The 17463-nt window shown below is 45.3% G+C and overlaps 1 protein-coding gene across 2 annotated transcripts in view; it reads right to left on the bottom strand.

Moving 5' to 3' along the window:
* The window catches only part of EPHX2 (epoxide hydrolase 2), a 49500-nt gene that overhangs the window by 10689 nt on the left and 21348 nt on the right, over positions 1 to 17463 (bottom strand). For both annotated transcript variants that reach the window (XM_054576002.1, XM_054576003.1), the window contains exons 9-12: positions 15166 to 15200; positions 13884 to 13910; positions 12836 to 12921; positions 11114 to 11225 (exon numbers count right to left, since the gene is read on the bottom strand). In XM_054576002.1, coding sequence (XP_054431977.1) covers positions 11114 to 11225; positions 12836 to 12921; positions 13884 to 13910; positions 15166 to 15200 — 260 coding nt within the window. The remainder of the gene's footprint in view (positions 1 to 11113; positions 11226 to 12835; positions 12922 to 13883; positions 13911 to 15165; positions 15201 to 17463) is intronic.

Raw genomic sequence — 17463 nt, 5'->3', positions numbered from 1 at the left:
GGGAAGGAACAAAGAGTATGGCGATGTCTTAGTCCATTCAGGCTGCTGTAACAGAACCGTAAATTGTGTAGCTTATAAACACAGACATTTATTTCTCACAGTCTGCAGGCTGGGACGTCCAAAGTCAAGGCACCAGTGAGAGCCCGCTTCCTGGTTCAGAGACGGTGTCTTCTCCCTGTGTCCTCACATGGTGGAAGGGGGAGGGGGGTTTTCTGGGGTCTCTGTTATAAGGGCACTAATTCCATTCATGAGGGCTCCACCCTCAAGACCCAACTGTCTCCCAAAGGGCCCACCTCCTATCAACATCACATCAGGGCTTAGCATTTCAACACATGAATTTGCAGGTGGTGGTGGGTGATGGGGAGGCGTCGACACAAACATTCAGTCTACAGCAACGTGCCAATCTATTTTTTCCTCCTCCTTTCCAACCGCTCACCTGAACATACCCAGCGAACAACCGAACGGGATTGCAGAATGGTTTCTGAATGGATGCCCGGCTTTCCCGCCTCCCTTATCTAACATATTGTAACTTCCACCTAGAACACTTACATCCTTCAGCTTGGCCTTCAAGAAGCCTTCAACACCTGTCCCAAACACTGCCTCCTCCATGAAGCCCTGCCTTCCCCCATCACCATAAAATAACTCTGCTCTTCTTGGATCCCGGGGACCTTTAACGTGCTCTCCCTGGAGCACCCAGAGAGCAGGGAAGCATCTACTCGTCTTGTTCCGGGGATTGTGTATGACTGGTCCTGGATAGAGTACAGGCTGAAGGTATGTTTGTTCCTCCCCCCTAGTAGTGTTCCCCAAGCGGAAGATCCTATAAGCCAGGTCAACAAACATTGTAGTGACTAGCAGCCCTCTGTCCCTGCGCACTGTAAGGGGCCCTTCTCCACCGCACTTCATTTGTTCTGCACACTGCAAATCATGGAGCGCTGGATCTGGGAGCTGCCAGCTCCGCAGCCCAGGGCACATCCGTCATCAGGCAGCACTGGAACTGCAGTCTGAGCTTTTCTGAGGAAATTGATGTTGGCGCATTAATTACAATCCCCTCACATGTGTAAGATTCAATTATGACAGAGAATCAATCACGGCCCTCTGCTACGTAATGAATGCCGAGGCCAGAAATAAGCGTGGGAGAAGTACATTCTAAGTGATCGATGACAGCCCCGGTCAGCCTGGCGTGTTGCCACGGTCATCGCTCTCATTTATTGAGAGCGGCCTGCATCCCAGAACCACTGCGGCTCAGGAGCTCAGGGTGCATCTGTGTGTGGAGGCATCTCCGCAGGCACAGAGGTCTGCACAGGGCTTTGGCCCTCAAAAGGTCCTTAGAAGAATACACAGATGCCAAAAAACAAAACAAAACAAAACAAAAAAGCAAAGGGAGCTGAAAGGTAAATAAGTCTGCGCAGCCCCACAGAAGCACATCAGGTCAACAGAGAGAATGAGGACATGGGTCAGTGCCAGAAGGGGAGAAGCTAAGAGCATTTGTACTCTGGTTGTGTGCCCTGCTGAAAGCATCGACTATCCGTAATTTATAAAAAAAATTTTTAAGTTCTACAGACCGACGTAAAGGTTGCTGTCTGCCGAGCAAGATGAGGCTCCTCCCTGTGTGCTCCCGAGCATAGGACTTAAATGATAGACTTTAGAATCCGACATCATGGTTTCAAGCCCCAGTTCTGAAAGTTATTAACGGGGCAACTTAATCTTCCAGAGCCTCAGTTTCCTCATCTATAAAATAGGAGCTTTATTTTCTTACAATCCCTGACATATAAGAGGGATGCCAATAAATGGTTATCATTATCATCATAATTATTATCTCCATCATTAAAGTTATCAAATTGCATCAGAATTGTCTACTTTTGGTCCTGGACCCCTCACCAGCCTGTGAATTTCTTAGGGACAACACACTGTACCTTATTCACATTTTAATTCCCACTGCCATAGCATCGTAAGAGTAGGTACCCAGCAAAGCCTAGATGGATGGGAAGAACAGAGAGAAGGGAGGAAAGAAAGAAAGGGACATGAGATAAAGACTTAGGAGCTAATATCTTATAAATGAGCAGGCGAGTTGCGGCGTTGACTTTTCTGTGCTCTGCTGCAAGCTCCTGTTCACCAGACAGGGTGATCCCCCTCAGGCTTGACGGGGAGCTGAGCACTGACCTCCAGAACAACGTCAAATGAAGGCGTCTGATCTACTGTCACCCAAAAGCTATCACCAGCAGTAAGCAAACTGAAGAAAGTTCTAGGTCCTAAAAGAAACTCCTTAGAAAAAAAGGCTTTGGAATTCCATGAATCCTGAAGCTTTGTCTCAGAGTATGTTTAAGATTAAAGCTTTCCTCATCGGCTAGTTAGAAATGGTGTGAATGACTTGAAGAGTAAGAGATCAACCTTAGAGAATTTGTCAGAATCTCTTGGCCTTTCTTATTAACCAGGTGCATTTTTCTCCCTGCTTCTTTCTTTTAAACTTGAAATCACAGACACTCCTAGTTAGAAGGACACTTCTAATTCTTTCCTCCTTGGTTTCTATGGCTTCCAGATCAGCATCTCCAGCTTTGTACTTACTCCTGAGATGTATTTCCAACTGTCTGATAAGCATGTCCATGCGGATATCACACTCCTCAATGTGATAATTACAATTAACTTTAAAAAACAAAAAAGAAAGTGTAGTATTTGATGAAATGCCTTTTTATGCATGCCCCAGTGCCAGCACACCTCACCCTAATGGTTTGAATAGTGATCCCCAGAAAATAGGCCAAGACTAAACGCCCAGTACCTGTGAATGTGACCTTCCTTGGAAACAGGGTCTCAGTGGATGTAATTAAGTTGATGAGGGATCTCAAGATGAGGGATGGATCACGAAGTCAAGGAGTAGCAAGAGTTTCTGGCAACCAACAGAAGCTAGGAGAGAGGCATGGAATGAATTCTCCCTCAGAGCCCCCAGAAGGGACCAAATCTGCTAACACCTTGGTTTGGATTTTTATCCACGAGAACTGTGAAAGAAGAATCTTCTGTTGTTTTAGAGGTTTCTAAAGCTACCAAGTTTCTGGTCACTTGTTATGGCAGCCTTAGAAAACTGATCTACCACTTCAAGGAGTCTCTGGATTTGAGGGGTAGGTAAGGAAGGAAAAGGTTAAAGGTCTGCATAGCCTCTGGGTGCCCTGGGGCCCACTGAGCAGCAGGGTGACGTGTGCTGGCCGCAGGGTGAGGGTGCAGAGGTTCCCAGGACCCACAGCGCCCAGAATTCTCCTTACACCCCCTTTCTTCCCCATGCATATATTCAACTCACTGTAAGAGGAGCCCCAGAAAAGTAGGGTACAATAAAGAAGCCCAAGGTCGTTCAGGCGTTTCACCAGAGTGCTGGCAGGGACAGAGGGCTGGGGAGGTTGCTCCAGCGGAGTGGCCTCAGAAGGGGGCCTCAGAAGGGGGCCTTCTCCAACTCAGACCTCCTGACAGACACCTCCTCCCTCTTCGCCAGCCCAGCAGAACTTCTCTTTCATCTTCCCTTTTGTTCTTTCCAGGACATAGACTAGGTCCGCTACAGAAGGTGCCCTTAATTGGGCCTATTGTTTCATGGCAACAAGAGTGGCGACAGTGGCAAGAGCCACTTCAATCAAACGGCAGCTCCCGCAAGGCAGGCGCCCAGGCAGCTTGCGGAACTCTATAGCTGAGACCACAAGACACTGACTCAGAGGCAAGATGGGCGGATCCCTCTGATCAGTGGGTTGGAGCCAGCAACTCTGCCTCGTGTCCCGGCCACCTTCGTGATTACTTGAATTCCTCTGACACTCTGGGGCAGAGCTCTCTCAAAACATGCCAGGAAGCATGGCGGGGGCGGTGGTCCCTGCGGCCGAGGGTGCCAGTGGGTAGAGGCATCTGATACCCGGGCAGAAGGAGAAAACTGTTTATTGCTCTCTGCAGCTAGGCCGGAGAGAGAGAGAGGAGTCAGGCCTCAGAGGGGCTGTGAGAAGACCTGAGGCTGACGCCACTTCCCCTGGGGGGACTCTCCTGCTGGTCACAGGGGCACTGAGTTGGGGAGGCCATCTTGAGGAGAAAGAACTTGCAGGTTGGGGTGTGACCTTGTTCAAAGGTGGATTATAAATGGCCAGGCTGGAAACAAGAACTCCAATTTGAGGCCCCTTAGAATTTGGTTCTTTTCACTGTAACATAACACTACCCATTTCGGAAAACAAAAAGGAACTGACAAGAGTTTCTCCCATGGACGGCACCAGAACAAAACCCACGAGAATGACTGGTGAGTAGGGTAGCTCATGGCAGCACGTTCTTTTCAAATGTAATATGCCATCAAAATCATGTTCCTCAGTAGAGGATTGGTTAAGTAAATAAGCATCATCTATCTGGATTATGAAGCACCAAGCAGCCATTAAAAGGAACGAGGTAAATCTTGCCTTGGCTGGTGTGGCTCAGTGGATTGAGCGGCGGCCTGTGATCCAAAGGGTCTCCAGTTCAATTCCCACTCAAGGGCTCACGCCTGGGTTGCGGGCCTGGTCCCCAGTAGCGGGCATGCAAGAGGCAACCACATTGATGTTTCTCTCCCTCTCTCCCTCCCTTCCCCTCTCTCTAAAAATAAATTTTAAAAATCTTTTTAAAAAATAACAGGAATGAGGTAAATCTCTATGCACTGCAGGAAAATCTGTCTAAGACCTATTAAATGAAAAAGCAGGACAATTCAATTTATATTAAAAATTATGTATACACTCATATATACACACATACTTAAACGTATTTTTTTAAATGGGAAGTACCAAATTATTCATAGTAGCTAGCTCTAGATGAGTGAAGGAGGATTTAACTTTTTATTTTACATCACTCAGTGCTTTTTTTAAAAAGTAGCAAACATAAAGTACCTAAAAAATAAAGGATATAACACACCACCAGCTGTCCCTGTAGCCTGAGGGAGTTAGTGTGCTCTAAGGATTAAGAAAGACTCCCCACTGTGAGGGAGAATGATCATTTGTGATGTCGAAGTACCTTCAGCCAGGCAGAAGCCTCCTCTGTAACTATGACCTACCATTTCCTTTCCCTACATTTTCTCTCTGTCCCCTAGTTTCTCAGCTGGTTAAATACTTAAAAGTAGGTTTTGGTGCTTGAAACCTGCCCATAGGTCGTTACATGGTTCCAGATGTGTGCGCGTGTGCGCACACAGACACATACACGCGTACCATACACTCCACAACACAATTAAAAATGACATCTATACTGCTGGAAAGAAGTAAAAAACCGGCATTGGGAGGTGGAAGAGGGCAGGGTTAACAGGACACGCCCTGCATGTTCTGATTTGGTGGGACAAAGAGGCTATGACATAGCCCCAGGCTAAGCAAGATGTGACGAGTCTGAGGATTCAAACAATGGAACAGGTTCTGCTAAAATTACTCAGCTCATTCTTTGTCTCTGCCGCGCAGAGCTGCCTCCTCCTCCTCCCGTTCTTACTCATGCAAATGCAAAGCCTATTATCCCTTCTCTGAGAAGCAAAGAAAAAAAACCCCACTTTTTAACATTGGTTTCCACCAGACTCCTCAAATTCCCAGGACTAGACAGCAAACACGTGGGCTAAGAGTTTAAAAAGTTGGGGGTGGGGCATTGACTCTAAACCTGGAATTTGTCTAAGCTGCACCTGCAGAGGTGGGAGGGCTGGGTGCACCCGAACAGCCTGGAGCCTTCCTGAGGCTGAGTGAGTCCAGGACGACCTTGAGTCCTCATGGTTGACTCCTCCAGGCTGAAGAGCCGTGAGGACTGGGTTGGGGGGAAAGAGGCAGAAAGGAAGGGCTGGCTATCAACACCCATCCCTGAAGCAAAGAGTTGCTGTACATGTTTTACTATTGGCCTGAATACATTTGCAACTATAATCTGTTTGAAAACCATCCAATGAGACCATCTTTTTTCAGATGAGGAAACCAAGGGCCAGAGATAGGAAGAGACCTGCCCCTTTAAAGAATATGTGTCAGACATGCTGGCAGAACCCAGGTGAATGGTTTCTCCATAAGACCCAGCTCTGCATCTATCCTGACCACCCCAGGGGGATTCCTGGGTTCCTTTTGGTGGTCAGATTAATAATTTGAATATCTAACATTTCCCTGACAACAGGCTTTGCTCTTAAGAACAAAACCACCCCCAACACTTCTTGCAGATTTTAAATTCAGGCTGTTGTAACAGAACAGTAAAGGTACTGTTTTCACAGTGGCTATACCAATCTTTGAAACCAAAACCTTTGTCCTACTAGGACCACAATAGGTTAGTGTCTTTCCCCTGATGTCACTTTTTCAATAGGGATTTTAAACTTAGCCCGATTTGCTTCTCCCCTTCTTGCTAGGATGTACAGGACAAAATCAATTCCAAGCTCCCTCCCAGCATACATAAAGGAGGGATTTTGAAGAGGATTTTGAAGTCAGACAAGACCAGGTCAACATAACCCAACCGTGTACCTAGTATCAGGCCAGTCAGTGAGCCTGTGACAGAGTCTCAGCTTGCTCAGCTGAAAAGACGGGGCTGCTCTATAGATAGTACTGTTGCAAACAGAACTAGCTGGCATATGGCGTTCAAACAAGAGAGGAATTGCAATCCAGTTGCCCATCAACAGACAAACGAAGAAACAAAATGTTATCTACACATACAGTAGGATAATATTCAGTCTTAAAGAGGAAGGAAATTCTGACATGTGCTACGATGTGAATGGCGTACGTTAAGTGAAATAAGCCAGACACAAAAGGACAAATACTGTATGACTCCACTTAGAGTAGTCAAATTCACAGAGACAGGAAGCAGCAGGGGGGCTACCCGGGGCCCGGGGTCGGGGGAGTGAATGCAGGGTTAATGTGCACTGGGCACAGAGTTCTGGTTCTGCAAGAGGAGAAGAGCCCTGGAGCGGGACGGTGGGGCTGGCTGCGCAGCGATGCCGACGCACCCAATGCCTCCGAGATGCACACCTAAAATGGTAAAGCTTACATGGTGTGTATTTTACAATTTAAAAAATAATAAAGAAAAATCATTTTAATAAGTTAAATCCCATTGATAAATACTCTAAATGAAGTTTGATCAAAACATAGTATATAGTAAAACTACTACCTCCCTTTGTCTAGCTCCTATAATTACGTTAATACAAGTTTTTTTTAAATAAAGCAATATTTTTCAAAGTCTTGTCTGGAGGAAACTTGGGGAGCCCCAATGCCCTTTCGGAGGGTCCATGACAGGAAATTTCCGTAATAATACGAGCATGTCATGTATCCTTCTTACTCTCATGCTCTCATAAGCAGCTGTGGAGTTTCCTGAAGGTTCCACATGAGCTGCCACACAGACTGAATGCAGAAGCAGCTCAGAGAACCAGCCGTCTCTATTAAGCCAGACGTGAAAGGGGTTTGAAAAATGTAAAACAATGTTACTCACTCACTAAATTGTTTAAGGAAAATAAAGTTTTGTTTAAAAATAAAAATGTTATGTACACTAACATGGGCGTGTTATTTTTTAAACGGATTAATATTTTAAAATTTCAATTTCTAGTAGGGTAAATATCAATAGATAGAGATATAATCCATATTACCTAAAACCCTGAAGTCCTTAATAATTTTTAGGAGTGGAAGAGAGCCTGGCCCAGAAAGCCTGAGGGTCACAGTGATTAAGGGACCCTGCGTGAGCGGGACAGCCAAGGCCCCCGGGTCCGCTCCAGCAGTCCTTGACTGGAACCGGGTTCCCAGAGGCCTCTAACAACCAGAGAAGGATGGCTATCAGCCCCACGCCGCTGAGAAATGGCTCGATTAGCTCCTCCCTTGGGCCAACAGTCCTCGTTCTCAAGGTGGGGTTCCAGCACCAGCCAGTCAGCATCATGTAAGAGCCTGTTAGAAATGTGAATCTGTTGGCCCCAACAAAACCTACTCTATCAGGGCTCTGGGGCTGGCGTCCAGGAATCTAACCTGCCATTCTGATGACATTGGGGATCACTGGGCTCGAGAACACGGTCAGTCAAATCTGGGAGGACCTCGTCAGGCAGTTAATAAGCATGTGAGTCACTTGGAGGACCTTGTTAAAGTACAGATTCTCACTGGGTAGATAGCAGAGGGCCCAGGAGTCTGGATTCCCAGCAAGCTCCTGGGCGATGTCGGGCTGCTGCTCCCTGCACCTTGGTGGAAACACCAAGCCCGTCCTGTCCAGCAGCTCTTAGCCCTGGCTGAATTATTAAGGTTCTGATGAAGGTTAGGGACTCTTTCTCTGGAAAAATTTGTGCATACATTAAATTCTGTGGGCAGTTTCAAGATGTCCCAGACCTTCCGGAACTCGCTTTAAGGATCACTGACAATTTTGCTGGAAACTCTCAGCTCCCCGGACGTGTATCCCTGGATTAAGCAAGTTTTACACGTAACTTCAGCCATTTGTCTCTTGGGCTGGAATGTCCTTCTCTCTCATATCCACCCATCCAAATCTTACTCATCTTCCTGGGTCCAGTTCAAATGCTCTCTCCTTTGGTAAAAATTAGCTGCGTTTTCTTACGGGCTCCCATGAGTAGGCTGTACCTCATTACAGTCCTTTATGCTACCTCATCCTCCAGGCACCTGTCACCTGTCTGTCCCCTTAGGAATTGTTGAAGCCTTCAGGGGTTGTTCCTCATCTCTAGACACCCTCCCAGAACTGTCACATAATAGATGTGTAAGTATTAGTTAAAAGAGATAATGAACAGTAACTCTTCACAGGTAACACTAGTCAAAACATTTCCATGTTTAAATATATTTGTAACGCTCAATCCCTCGTTACGAGGCACCTTTGCTTTGCAGCAGACAGGAGTCTTCTTACCAATATTCAGTTCAAAAGGATGAAAAAGAGAAAAAAGAAAAAAGAGGTAGAAGAGGAAAAAAGTGGGCCCCCAACCCCACACCCTCCCTCTCCTGGACTACCCGCACGGGGCAGCCAGCGGTGGGGGTCTGCTGTAACCGGCACGCAGGGCGTGGGGGCTGGGTCAGGGAGGAAGGCAGAGGGCTGAGGAGCGACTTAAGACGTGTGGGGCATTTGGGTGATGGCCAGGGCCTCTGGGAGGGAAGCTCTGGGCACACAGAGCGCAGTGGGAGGGAGCTGGGCTTTTGGGTGGGAGCCAAGCAGAGCCAGAGATTCAGAACTGGTCAGATAACAGGTGACAGGGACCCAAACACCAGGTTCCTAATTTTGTGTGGGACTCCGTTCCCTCCTCAGTTCCCAAAAGCCGAGGAGCTGCCTCTCAAGAACCTGGAACCAGCCCTTTGTTTCCCTCCCCCTCACCGGATACTTCTCCGGTGTGAGCTGTACCTGGGTGCGGCAAACACCTGGGAAAGGGCACAGGCAGGGCCTCACATCCGGGACTGGGCTTCCGATTTCCAGTCCGGCTGAAAGGGTTTTCACGGGGCCGTCTCTGATGGGGCGATGAACCTACAGCGGTTTTCCACTACCGCTGACACCAGCTGCAACTTGGGGCTCACTTTGCAGCCTTTGCACCAGGATCCCTAGGTCCTTCTGGTCCCGCTCCCCCAGATCTCATTCCAAATACGTCAGTCTCTCACAGTCCCCACACTTCACCCTCACTGTTCCCTTCCTGTTGTCATCCTCCTGTCCCTTTTTTCCTTTATTCATCTGTTATGGGCTGACTTGTGTCTCCTAGAAATTCCTATGAAGTCCTGACCCCTAGAAACTCAGAATGTAATGGTATTGGGAGGTATGACCTTTAAGGAGGTCATTAAAAAGAGGTCTTTAGGGTGGGCCCTAATCCACTGTAAAGATGTCCTTATAAGAAGAGGAAATCTGGACACACAAGGATGTACCATGTGAGGACACATCAAGAAGGGGACCATCTACAAACAAAGGAGAGGGGCTTTAGGAGAAACCAACCATGCAGACACCTTGATCTCTGACTTCTGGTCTCCAGAACTGTGAGACCATACTTTTTGTTGTTTAAACTTCGAGTCCATGGTATCTTGTTGTGGCAGCCCTAACTGACTCATACACCATTTAATCATACCTATCCTTCAAGATCAAGACTACTCAGACTAATTAAAGTCATTTTGATTCTATTCAAGCTGAAGGCAGCTTGCTCTTCTGACACTCTGGGCTGTGGCTCGGACGGGCCCTGGCTTCAGTAGAGGATGTGATCCATCCACCATATTTTCATGATGTTGTTGGAGGCTTCTGGTGTCTTTCTGAATGAGTCAGGTTATTGCTTAAATAAAAAAACTTCCTCTTTTGAGGCATCATCTTATCTCTTCAAGTCACTCGCCCAATTAGAACTGGGGTGGTTATGACCCTCGCTGAAAATGGTACCACCATCGAGCATCAGAAAGCAAGAGTGGGACGAGAGATGTGGCCAAATGCTTTTGGGCTCCTTATTCATAATTTGATCCACTCTTCTCTCTTTAGAGTGTTAAAGAAAACTTCTTTTATCCTTTCTGGATTACCCAGATGTAGCCGGACATTAGGATCCAGAGCCCACAAATAATGACTAGCACGTGCCCCCCAGCTGAGGTCAGCTCCAAGGTGGAGGGGCAGGCCAGTGATGCTGACTTATGATGCTGGTCTCACTGAATCCCAGTGACACGTGGCAGTGACACCTCAACACACATACTACCTGAGCTCCAAGGGATATCTTGGGTTTTATGGCACATAGGCTAACACCTAGAAACCCCCCATATCTCCCAAAGCACACTAGGGGTCAGTGCAGGGCTTTTAGGCCCTGCTGCTCCCTGTAATCACAAACCTTACTCCTCAAGAAGCCAAGATGCCAGGTCCCTGGCAAGAGGCCAGGAGCTGTCACCAACAAGAAATTGGTTCTACCACTCTCTCAATCAGAGAATTTAAGAGCTCCAAACTAGCACTCAGCCCCCGACTCCACAGTTTCGGGGAAGCAGGAAAACCTGGTGAACCCCCACCCCCTACTCCCGTTCTCCTCGCCACCCCAAGTACATGCACAGAGAAACGTGCCATCACCCTGGAAGGACAAGCTGAGCTCCAGAGTCAGTCTCACTCACCTAAGCCGATCTGTAAAGTCATTTCTGACTAATGCCAGGGGACAGAGATACATCAAGTCAATGGGGAGAAGGGGAGAGAGGGGGGAAAGAAGAACAATATCTTGCTGTGGCCCCAGACTTACCGGTTCTTGGAAATAGAGGTAGTAACCAAAAATAGGATTGGTTTTGCTTAACTCTGTTAAGGTCACTTTGGAGACTGCCAGCATTAAGGGAGTATTCAAACTTGCCACTGCCCTATGGAAAGAAGAGACACCAAGACACAGACCTTGTAGACAGTCTGCAAGAACCAGAGAGGACCTTACATGTCAAACCAAGGCTGGAAGCGGGACAGTGATGCACACAAGCTCTTAACTAGCTGTGTGTGGGAGAAAGGGGTCCACACTCAGATTTCTTGACTCCCAGCCCAGTGTTCTGCATACCCGCCCCCCACACCCCGGCCAATACACTGCAGTATTTCTCACTTGCCTTGGATGAAGACAGACAGACCACCCCCCACACACCACACACACACACACACACGTGCACGCACACACACTCTACATTCAGTATATCAACTTTGATTAGGATATGTGAACAATACAATCTCTCCCTAGTTTTTAGCATTCATTTTTTTCCTTCCCTCCTTCCTTCACTCTCTGTGTTTCTTCTGTGTTGACTATAATTTCACACTATATAGAAGGGGAAAGAAAATATAAAGTCAATACTCAAGGAGCTTATTATAATTTAACAAAGAAGGCCATAAGAATAGCACAGAATACCACAGGTGTTGAGGGGGATAAGAAATTTCTGGATTTGGGCATCATGGAAGCCCTGATGGAAATCTGAACTTGGCATCTAATACAGTAGGTAGAGTAACCTTGTTGTGAGTCCAGTTATTAAGAACTGAGCTCTTATTTTGATTTTGAATGAGAGAGAAAACAGAGGGAGAAGGTAAAGAGACCAGAACAATAAGAGTGTGAACAATTTTAAGATATTTTAGAAAATGTTAGATTCTTCTTGGTCTTTGATATCATTCTACCATTTGAGCTGTGGCTGAGTTGAACCAAGTTCTCCAGTGTTTCCAATCTTATAAATTTAGCCAAATAAAAAGTAACTGGATTAATTAGGGAAATATATATGGCTGCTAAGGGTAATGTTTGTTTCATTTGCTAAGATTTCCAGCTGAAATGGAAGGTCAGACAAGTACTAGTTTTGGTTGCCACTTCAAGTGGAATGTAGCTGCAAAAGAACACTCGCCTTTCTGGGTTCCACACCCACCCTCTGAAGCCCCTGCCAGTGCTCTGAAGTGCCTTCTAAGAATGATTATGCATCACGTGATGATGATCATGAAATGTCATGCTAGCCTGACATCTGTACTCCAGTGTGCAGGTTGTATGGTCAGTAGGAGTTAGCATTACCATTTTGTGGATGAGGAAACCAAGGTCTAATGGGGGAAATGATTTACCACACAGCCCATTCATGACAAAACTGCAAGCCACCTTTTTTGACCCCCCCATCCAGGACTAGAGTCTCTCCTGGTGCTTAATTCTATAAACCCAACACCCCTGCTGCTTCCTCCACTCTCCCAAAGTCGGCCATGATTCTCCTGCAAGCCCCCTGAATAATCTGTCCCTGAATTATTCGTTGCACTACCAGTATTTGGGTCAGGCCTTGCTTTCTAAGACATTAGCTCATTAAATCTTCCTTGTTAATGTGTCAATGGGCACTAAGGAGTTAAGGTGGTACCTTCCCAGATAACTTATTTGTCTCCGGTAAGTTTTCTGGGGTTCAAGACCCAAGGATGGATTTGAATGGGAATTCAGTCCCAGTCTTGCCCAAATTCTTATTGTTGACAGTCTAATTACCTCATTCTCTCAGGGTAGAAGAGAGCCATGTTCCACGCCAGAATGCTTCCCCAGTTGTGGCCAATGAACACCGCCTGAAGGATGCCCTAGCAAAGGATAAAGAAGGAAGGTGAATGCAGGCAGGTCTCTGGGATGAGGTGCTGAGATCCCGAGGCCTGTCTTCTCCTCTGGCCCAACCCTCAGACGCAATCCTTTCATTCACTCCCTGGGCACTCACACGCGGACCATGTGGTATAAGATCATTACAGCATCAGGACTGGGGTGGCCGCACTCGGCCATGCTCTCTTTGATGTCCCCAGCATACTCGAAGTCCCAAGGCCAATTCCAAGGGACTGAGACTCGGCAGAGGTCAGGGACCACGACATTTCCACCTCATTTACTAGTGCCTGGCATGGCGCCTGGCTGTTGTCGTGGGACTCCTTAGTCCTCAGTTTCTCCCCTTGACTCTCATATCCGCTGACAGGCGGTACAGCCCGCTGCTTTGAGGCTGTGTTGGCTACACCTGCACTACCAGTGTTTTCATTCCACACCGTGACCCAGCTGAGGATGGGAGGAGGGGGTCGCTGAGCTGTGATCTCAGGAATAGCACATGTGCTCTGCAAAGGCATATTCACAGATCACTGTTGTTGATTGGCTTTGAGTTTGACATCTCAAATGATGGTAAATGAAGGCATTTGATTTTAGATATTTCAAAAGATAATTAAAAGTTGTGAAATATTAGTCTATAGGATATTTTCTAAACTTTTTGACTCAAGCCAACATAAGTATCTTATTTCCTGAAAGATGCTTTTCATGAAACAAAAAAACCCCAACAAAACAAACTGACCTCTGCACTGTTCTTCAAAATCTCTGCCATCTCTGTCTTTGTAATTCCACCTGGTCAGACCTCCCTGCCCCCTTCCGTTGTCCCAGAGTGAGCCTTCCCAGCCCCTCGCTGCTCCCCTTGAGGGCTCCAACGGCTGACACCTTGAAGGGCTTACATCTTGTCTTTACTTGCCCAGACACACACAGAATTCTCCAAAGAGATCAGTTCAAAATTATTACTTACCAACTTATCCAGGAAAGTTACCATATCCTAAGAAAGAAAACACACAGACAATTCAGAAATTATATCCACCCACCTCAGCTGCTGCAAGATTAGGTTACTGTATCTGCCTTTGTTATGAACTGAATTTTGTCTCCCTAAAATTCACAGGTTGAAGCCCTAACCCTCAGTACCTCTGAATGTGACTGTATTTGAAGACAGGGTCCTTAAAGAGGTGATAAAGTTAAAATGAGGTCATTAGGGTGGGCCCTAATCCAATCTGACTGGCATCTTTATAAAGAGATTTGGACACTGACAGGTACTGAGGGAAAACTACGTGAAGACACAAGGAGAAGAAGGCCTTCCTCAAGCCTCACCTAGAAGCCTCAGATAAAAAACGTGCTGGTACCTTAATCTCAGACTTCTAGCCTCCAGAATGGCAAGAGAATAAAATCTGTTGTTTTAGCCACTCAGTCTGTGATACTCTGTTATGGCAGCTCGAGCGCATTAACACAACATTCGGTCATTTCACTAGCTTTTGAGTTCTCTCCCTTCCCTTTCCAGCATCCTCTCAGGAGTGGCAGAGCGGAGGAGGCAAAGACTTGGAAACTGAGGGAGGAAAAGGAACTCTAACTGGAAACTAGGCTTTTACCTGTGCTGCCCTTATGAGATGCAAAGGCTGCATGTGGCGCTGGCTGGAGGGAGCTCCAGGCAGAGTTCTGATGCTGAGATGGAGGCTTTTTGTAACTTTAGTGCAATCGGCAGCATTGTTAGTTTTCTGTTTCTCCCCCTTGGCTCCTCCCACCTTTGCTTTTGTTCTAAGGAGGTCTGGGTCACAGACTCCCCTCCCCTTTGCCCCATTCTCCCCTTCCGGCTCTGAGATGAGGGTTCCCCTCCCTGATGGTGCTTATGCCTGTCTTAGAATAGTCACTGATCCACACATTGACCCTTAGGTCTGGCCACCAACATCTTTACCAAAATATAGTGATTTTTTAAATTCCCAGGATTAAAAGACAACATGGTGGAGTGGTTAAGAGAAAGGTTGTGCGAGCTATTGTAGGATTCAAACTTGGCTCTACTGGCTGTTGATTTCTGGTAATTACCTCCCTGTGACTCAGTTTCCTCTCCCATCAAATGCTTAGAGCAGTACTTGATATACAGCAAACTTTTAGTAAGACTTTATACCTAAATGCTGTGAAATGATATTTTTCTGAGATTGAAATGAACACCCACACTTCTGTCTTATATCAGTAAAAATACCAAGATGAAAAAGATGTTACAGATGTTACCCACAGATCCTTCTTACCTCGCATAACACTTTCAAGGAATATTCTTCTATTTCTGCAATTAAAAATAAAAGAAATACATTCAATATTCAGGAGTAAAATTTACCAACAGCTAAAAGGACCCCTTTACCAAAACAAACCCTTTTACCTTGTTAAATTCTCAGATTGATGTATTCCACTTGTTTTTGTTTTTGTTGCCTGTGCTTTTGGTGTCATAGCCATGAAATCATTACCAAGACAAATGTCATGAGGCTTTTCCCCTATGTTTTCTTCTTTCAGTTTTAGTTTCAAGTCTTACATTTAAGTCTTTAATCCATTTTGAGTTGATTTTTTGTAAAAATAAGGTATAAGATAATGGTCCAATTTCAGTCTTTTTATGTGAATATCTAATTTTCTTAGTGTTTTTGTTCTTTCATGTTCTTGGCACTCTTGCCAAAGATCAGTTGACCATATTTGTGTAAAATAAGTGTGAATTTATTTCTGGGCTCCATATTCTGTCTTTATGGCAGGACCGGACTGTTTTGGTTACTGTAGCTTTGGAATATATTTTGAAATCAGAATGTGTGAGTCCTCCAGCTTTGTTCTTTCTCCAGATTGATTTGATTATTGGTCTTTTGTGGACCTTTATGAATTGTAGAATTGCATTTACTTTTTCTGTAAGAATATGCTACTGGGACTTTGATAGAGATTGCACTAAATCTGTAGATTGTCTTGGGTAGTATGAACATTTTACCAATAAAAGCAATTCCAGAAAGAAAAAGAAAAAAAAAGAAGAAAAATTACCAAAAAGTAATTCAAGAAAATTTCCAAGAACTTAAAGATAAACATGTCTAGCAAAGTAGATGAAAAAGACCTATATCATAGAACAATATCATAAAATTTTAGAACAGGACAGATAAAAAATAATATCCTAAAGTGGCAAGGGTAAGAAAGGAAAAAAATGGTTACGTAGGAAGATTTATGTATCAGAATGGCATGGGATTTCTCAGTAGCAAGAAAGAAAACTAAAAAATAGTGAGACAAAAGCTTAAAAATTTTAGGAAAAATAATTTGTTACTGAAAACTTATTAACAAATGCTGTGAAATTTATGCACAAATGATCTGAACTGGATTCGTATGTATTCCAAATCATTATGCTTGGCTTTAGAATTTATGTTATACAAAATCCTCAACAATAGTTAACATGTAAATTATGGTTTCCTTAAGAAATTATAATTAGGGCATGACCATAAGTCCCAGTTTCAGTTTAGGTGTGTTATTATTAATAGTTCCTCTTTTTACTTTTAATAGTGTTCCAGTTTGAATGATAAATTATATTACTAAGTTATACCTAAGGAATTCAGGAAACATTGCAATATAGATGAATGAAAATAGACATTTTAATAATTAAATTTAAAAAACAACATAGGTGCCTTTCCTGGGTGTTTGAACTGAAGGGTATACTTCTGTCTGAAATGCTTCTGCACCAGTCAGCCTCATAAGCACCAGCTGAATCAACACCATAACACTTGGCGGATGATTACGGAGGCACTCCCCTGCTGTGACGAGCTGAGCGGCCTGGTTGATGGCCCCCTGAGTGACCAATAGCCTCAATCCACATCTGCTGGCTTAAAACTCAACATAACAGGCTTAATGTGAATATGGGGGAAGCAGCTCAGAAAAGGGGTGTTGAACAGCGGGGTTGGCTCCCTAAGCTAATACTGCTAACAGCGTTGCTGACACCTGAAGGGACCAGGAGTTTGCTGCACACCTGGCTGCTGCATCATGCTCCTGCCTCCATACCTGGGATTCTGAAAACAGTTTTGGGCTGAAGACCCCTCTGAAACTGATTGAAACAATGAAAAGTGCTCTGAAACCCACATGTGGCCTCAGGGGTTCACAGGCCCCCTGATACCCATCCTTGGATAGACTCCCACTGGGATCCACGGATGCGGGGTTAAGAATCTAACCTACAAATTACCATAGGATCTAGCAATTTGACTTCTGGGTATATAACACAAAGAATTGAAAAGAGGGACTCAAACAGATATTTGTGCACCCATGGCTATAGCAGCATTATTCACAGGAGTCAAAAGGTGGAGACAACCCAAGTGTCCACCAATGGATGAACAGATAAATATGGTATATCCATTCAATGAAATATTATTCAGCCTTAAAAAACAAGGAAATCGTGATACAACATGAATGAACCTTGAAGACATTATGCTATGTGAAATACACCAGTCACAAAAAGATAAATAATGTTTGATCCACTTACATGAGGTCCCTAGTGTAGTCAAATTCATTGAGACAGAAAACAGAAGGGTAGTTGCTAGGGA

Source organism: Pteronotus mesoamericanus, unplaced genomic scaffold (genome assembly GCF_021234165.1).
Source record: "Pteronotus mesoamericanus isolate MK-2021 breed Mesoamerican mustached bat unplaced genomic scaffold, CSHL_Meso_final contig_32, whole genome shotgun sequence".
Classification (NCBI taxonomy): domain Eukaryota; kingdom Metazoa; phylum Chordata; class Mammalia; order Chiroptera; family Mormoopidae; genus Pteronotus; species Pteronotus mesoamericanus.
The sequence above is the reverse complement of the archived record's forward strand: the minus strand, read 5'-3'. Positions and strand labels throughout refer to the sequence as shown.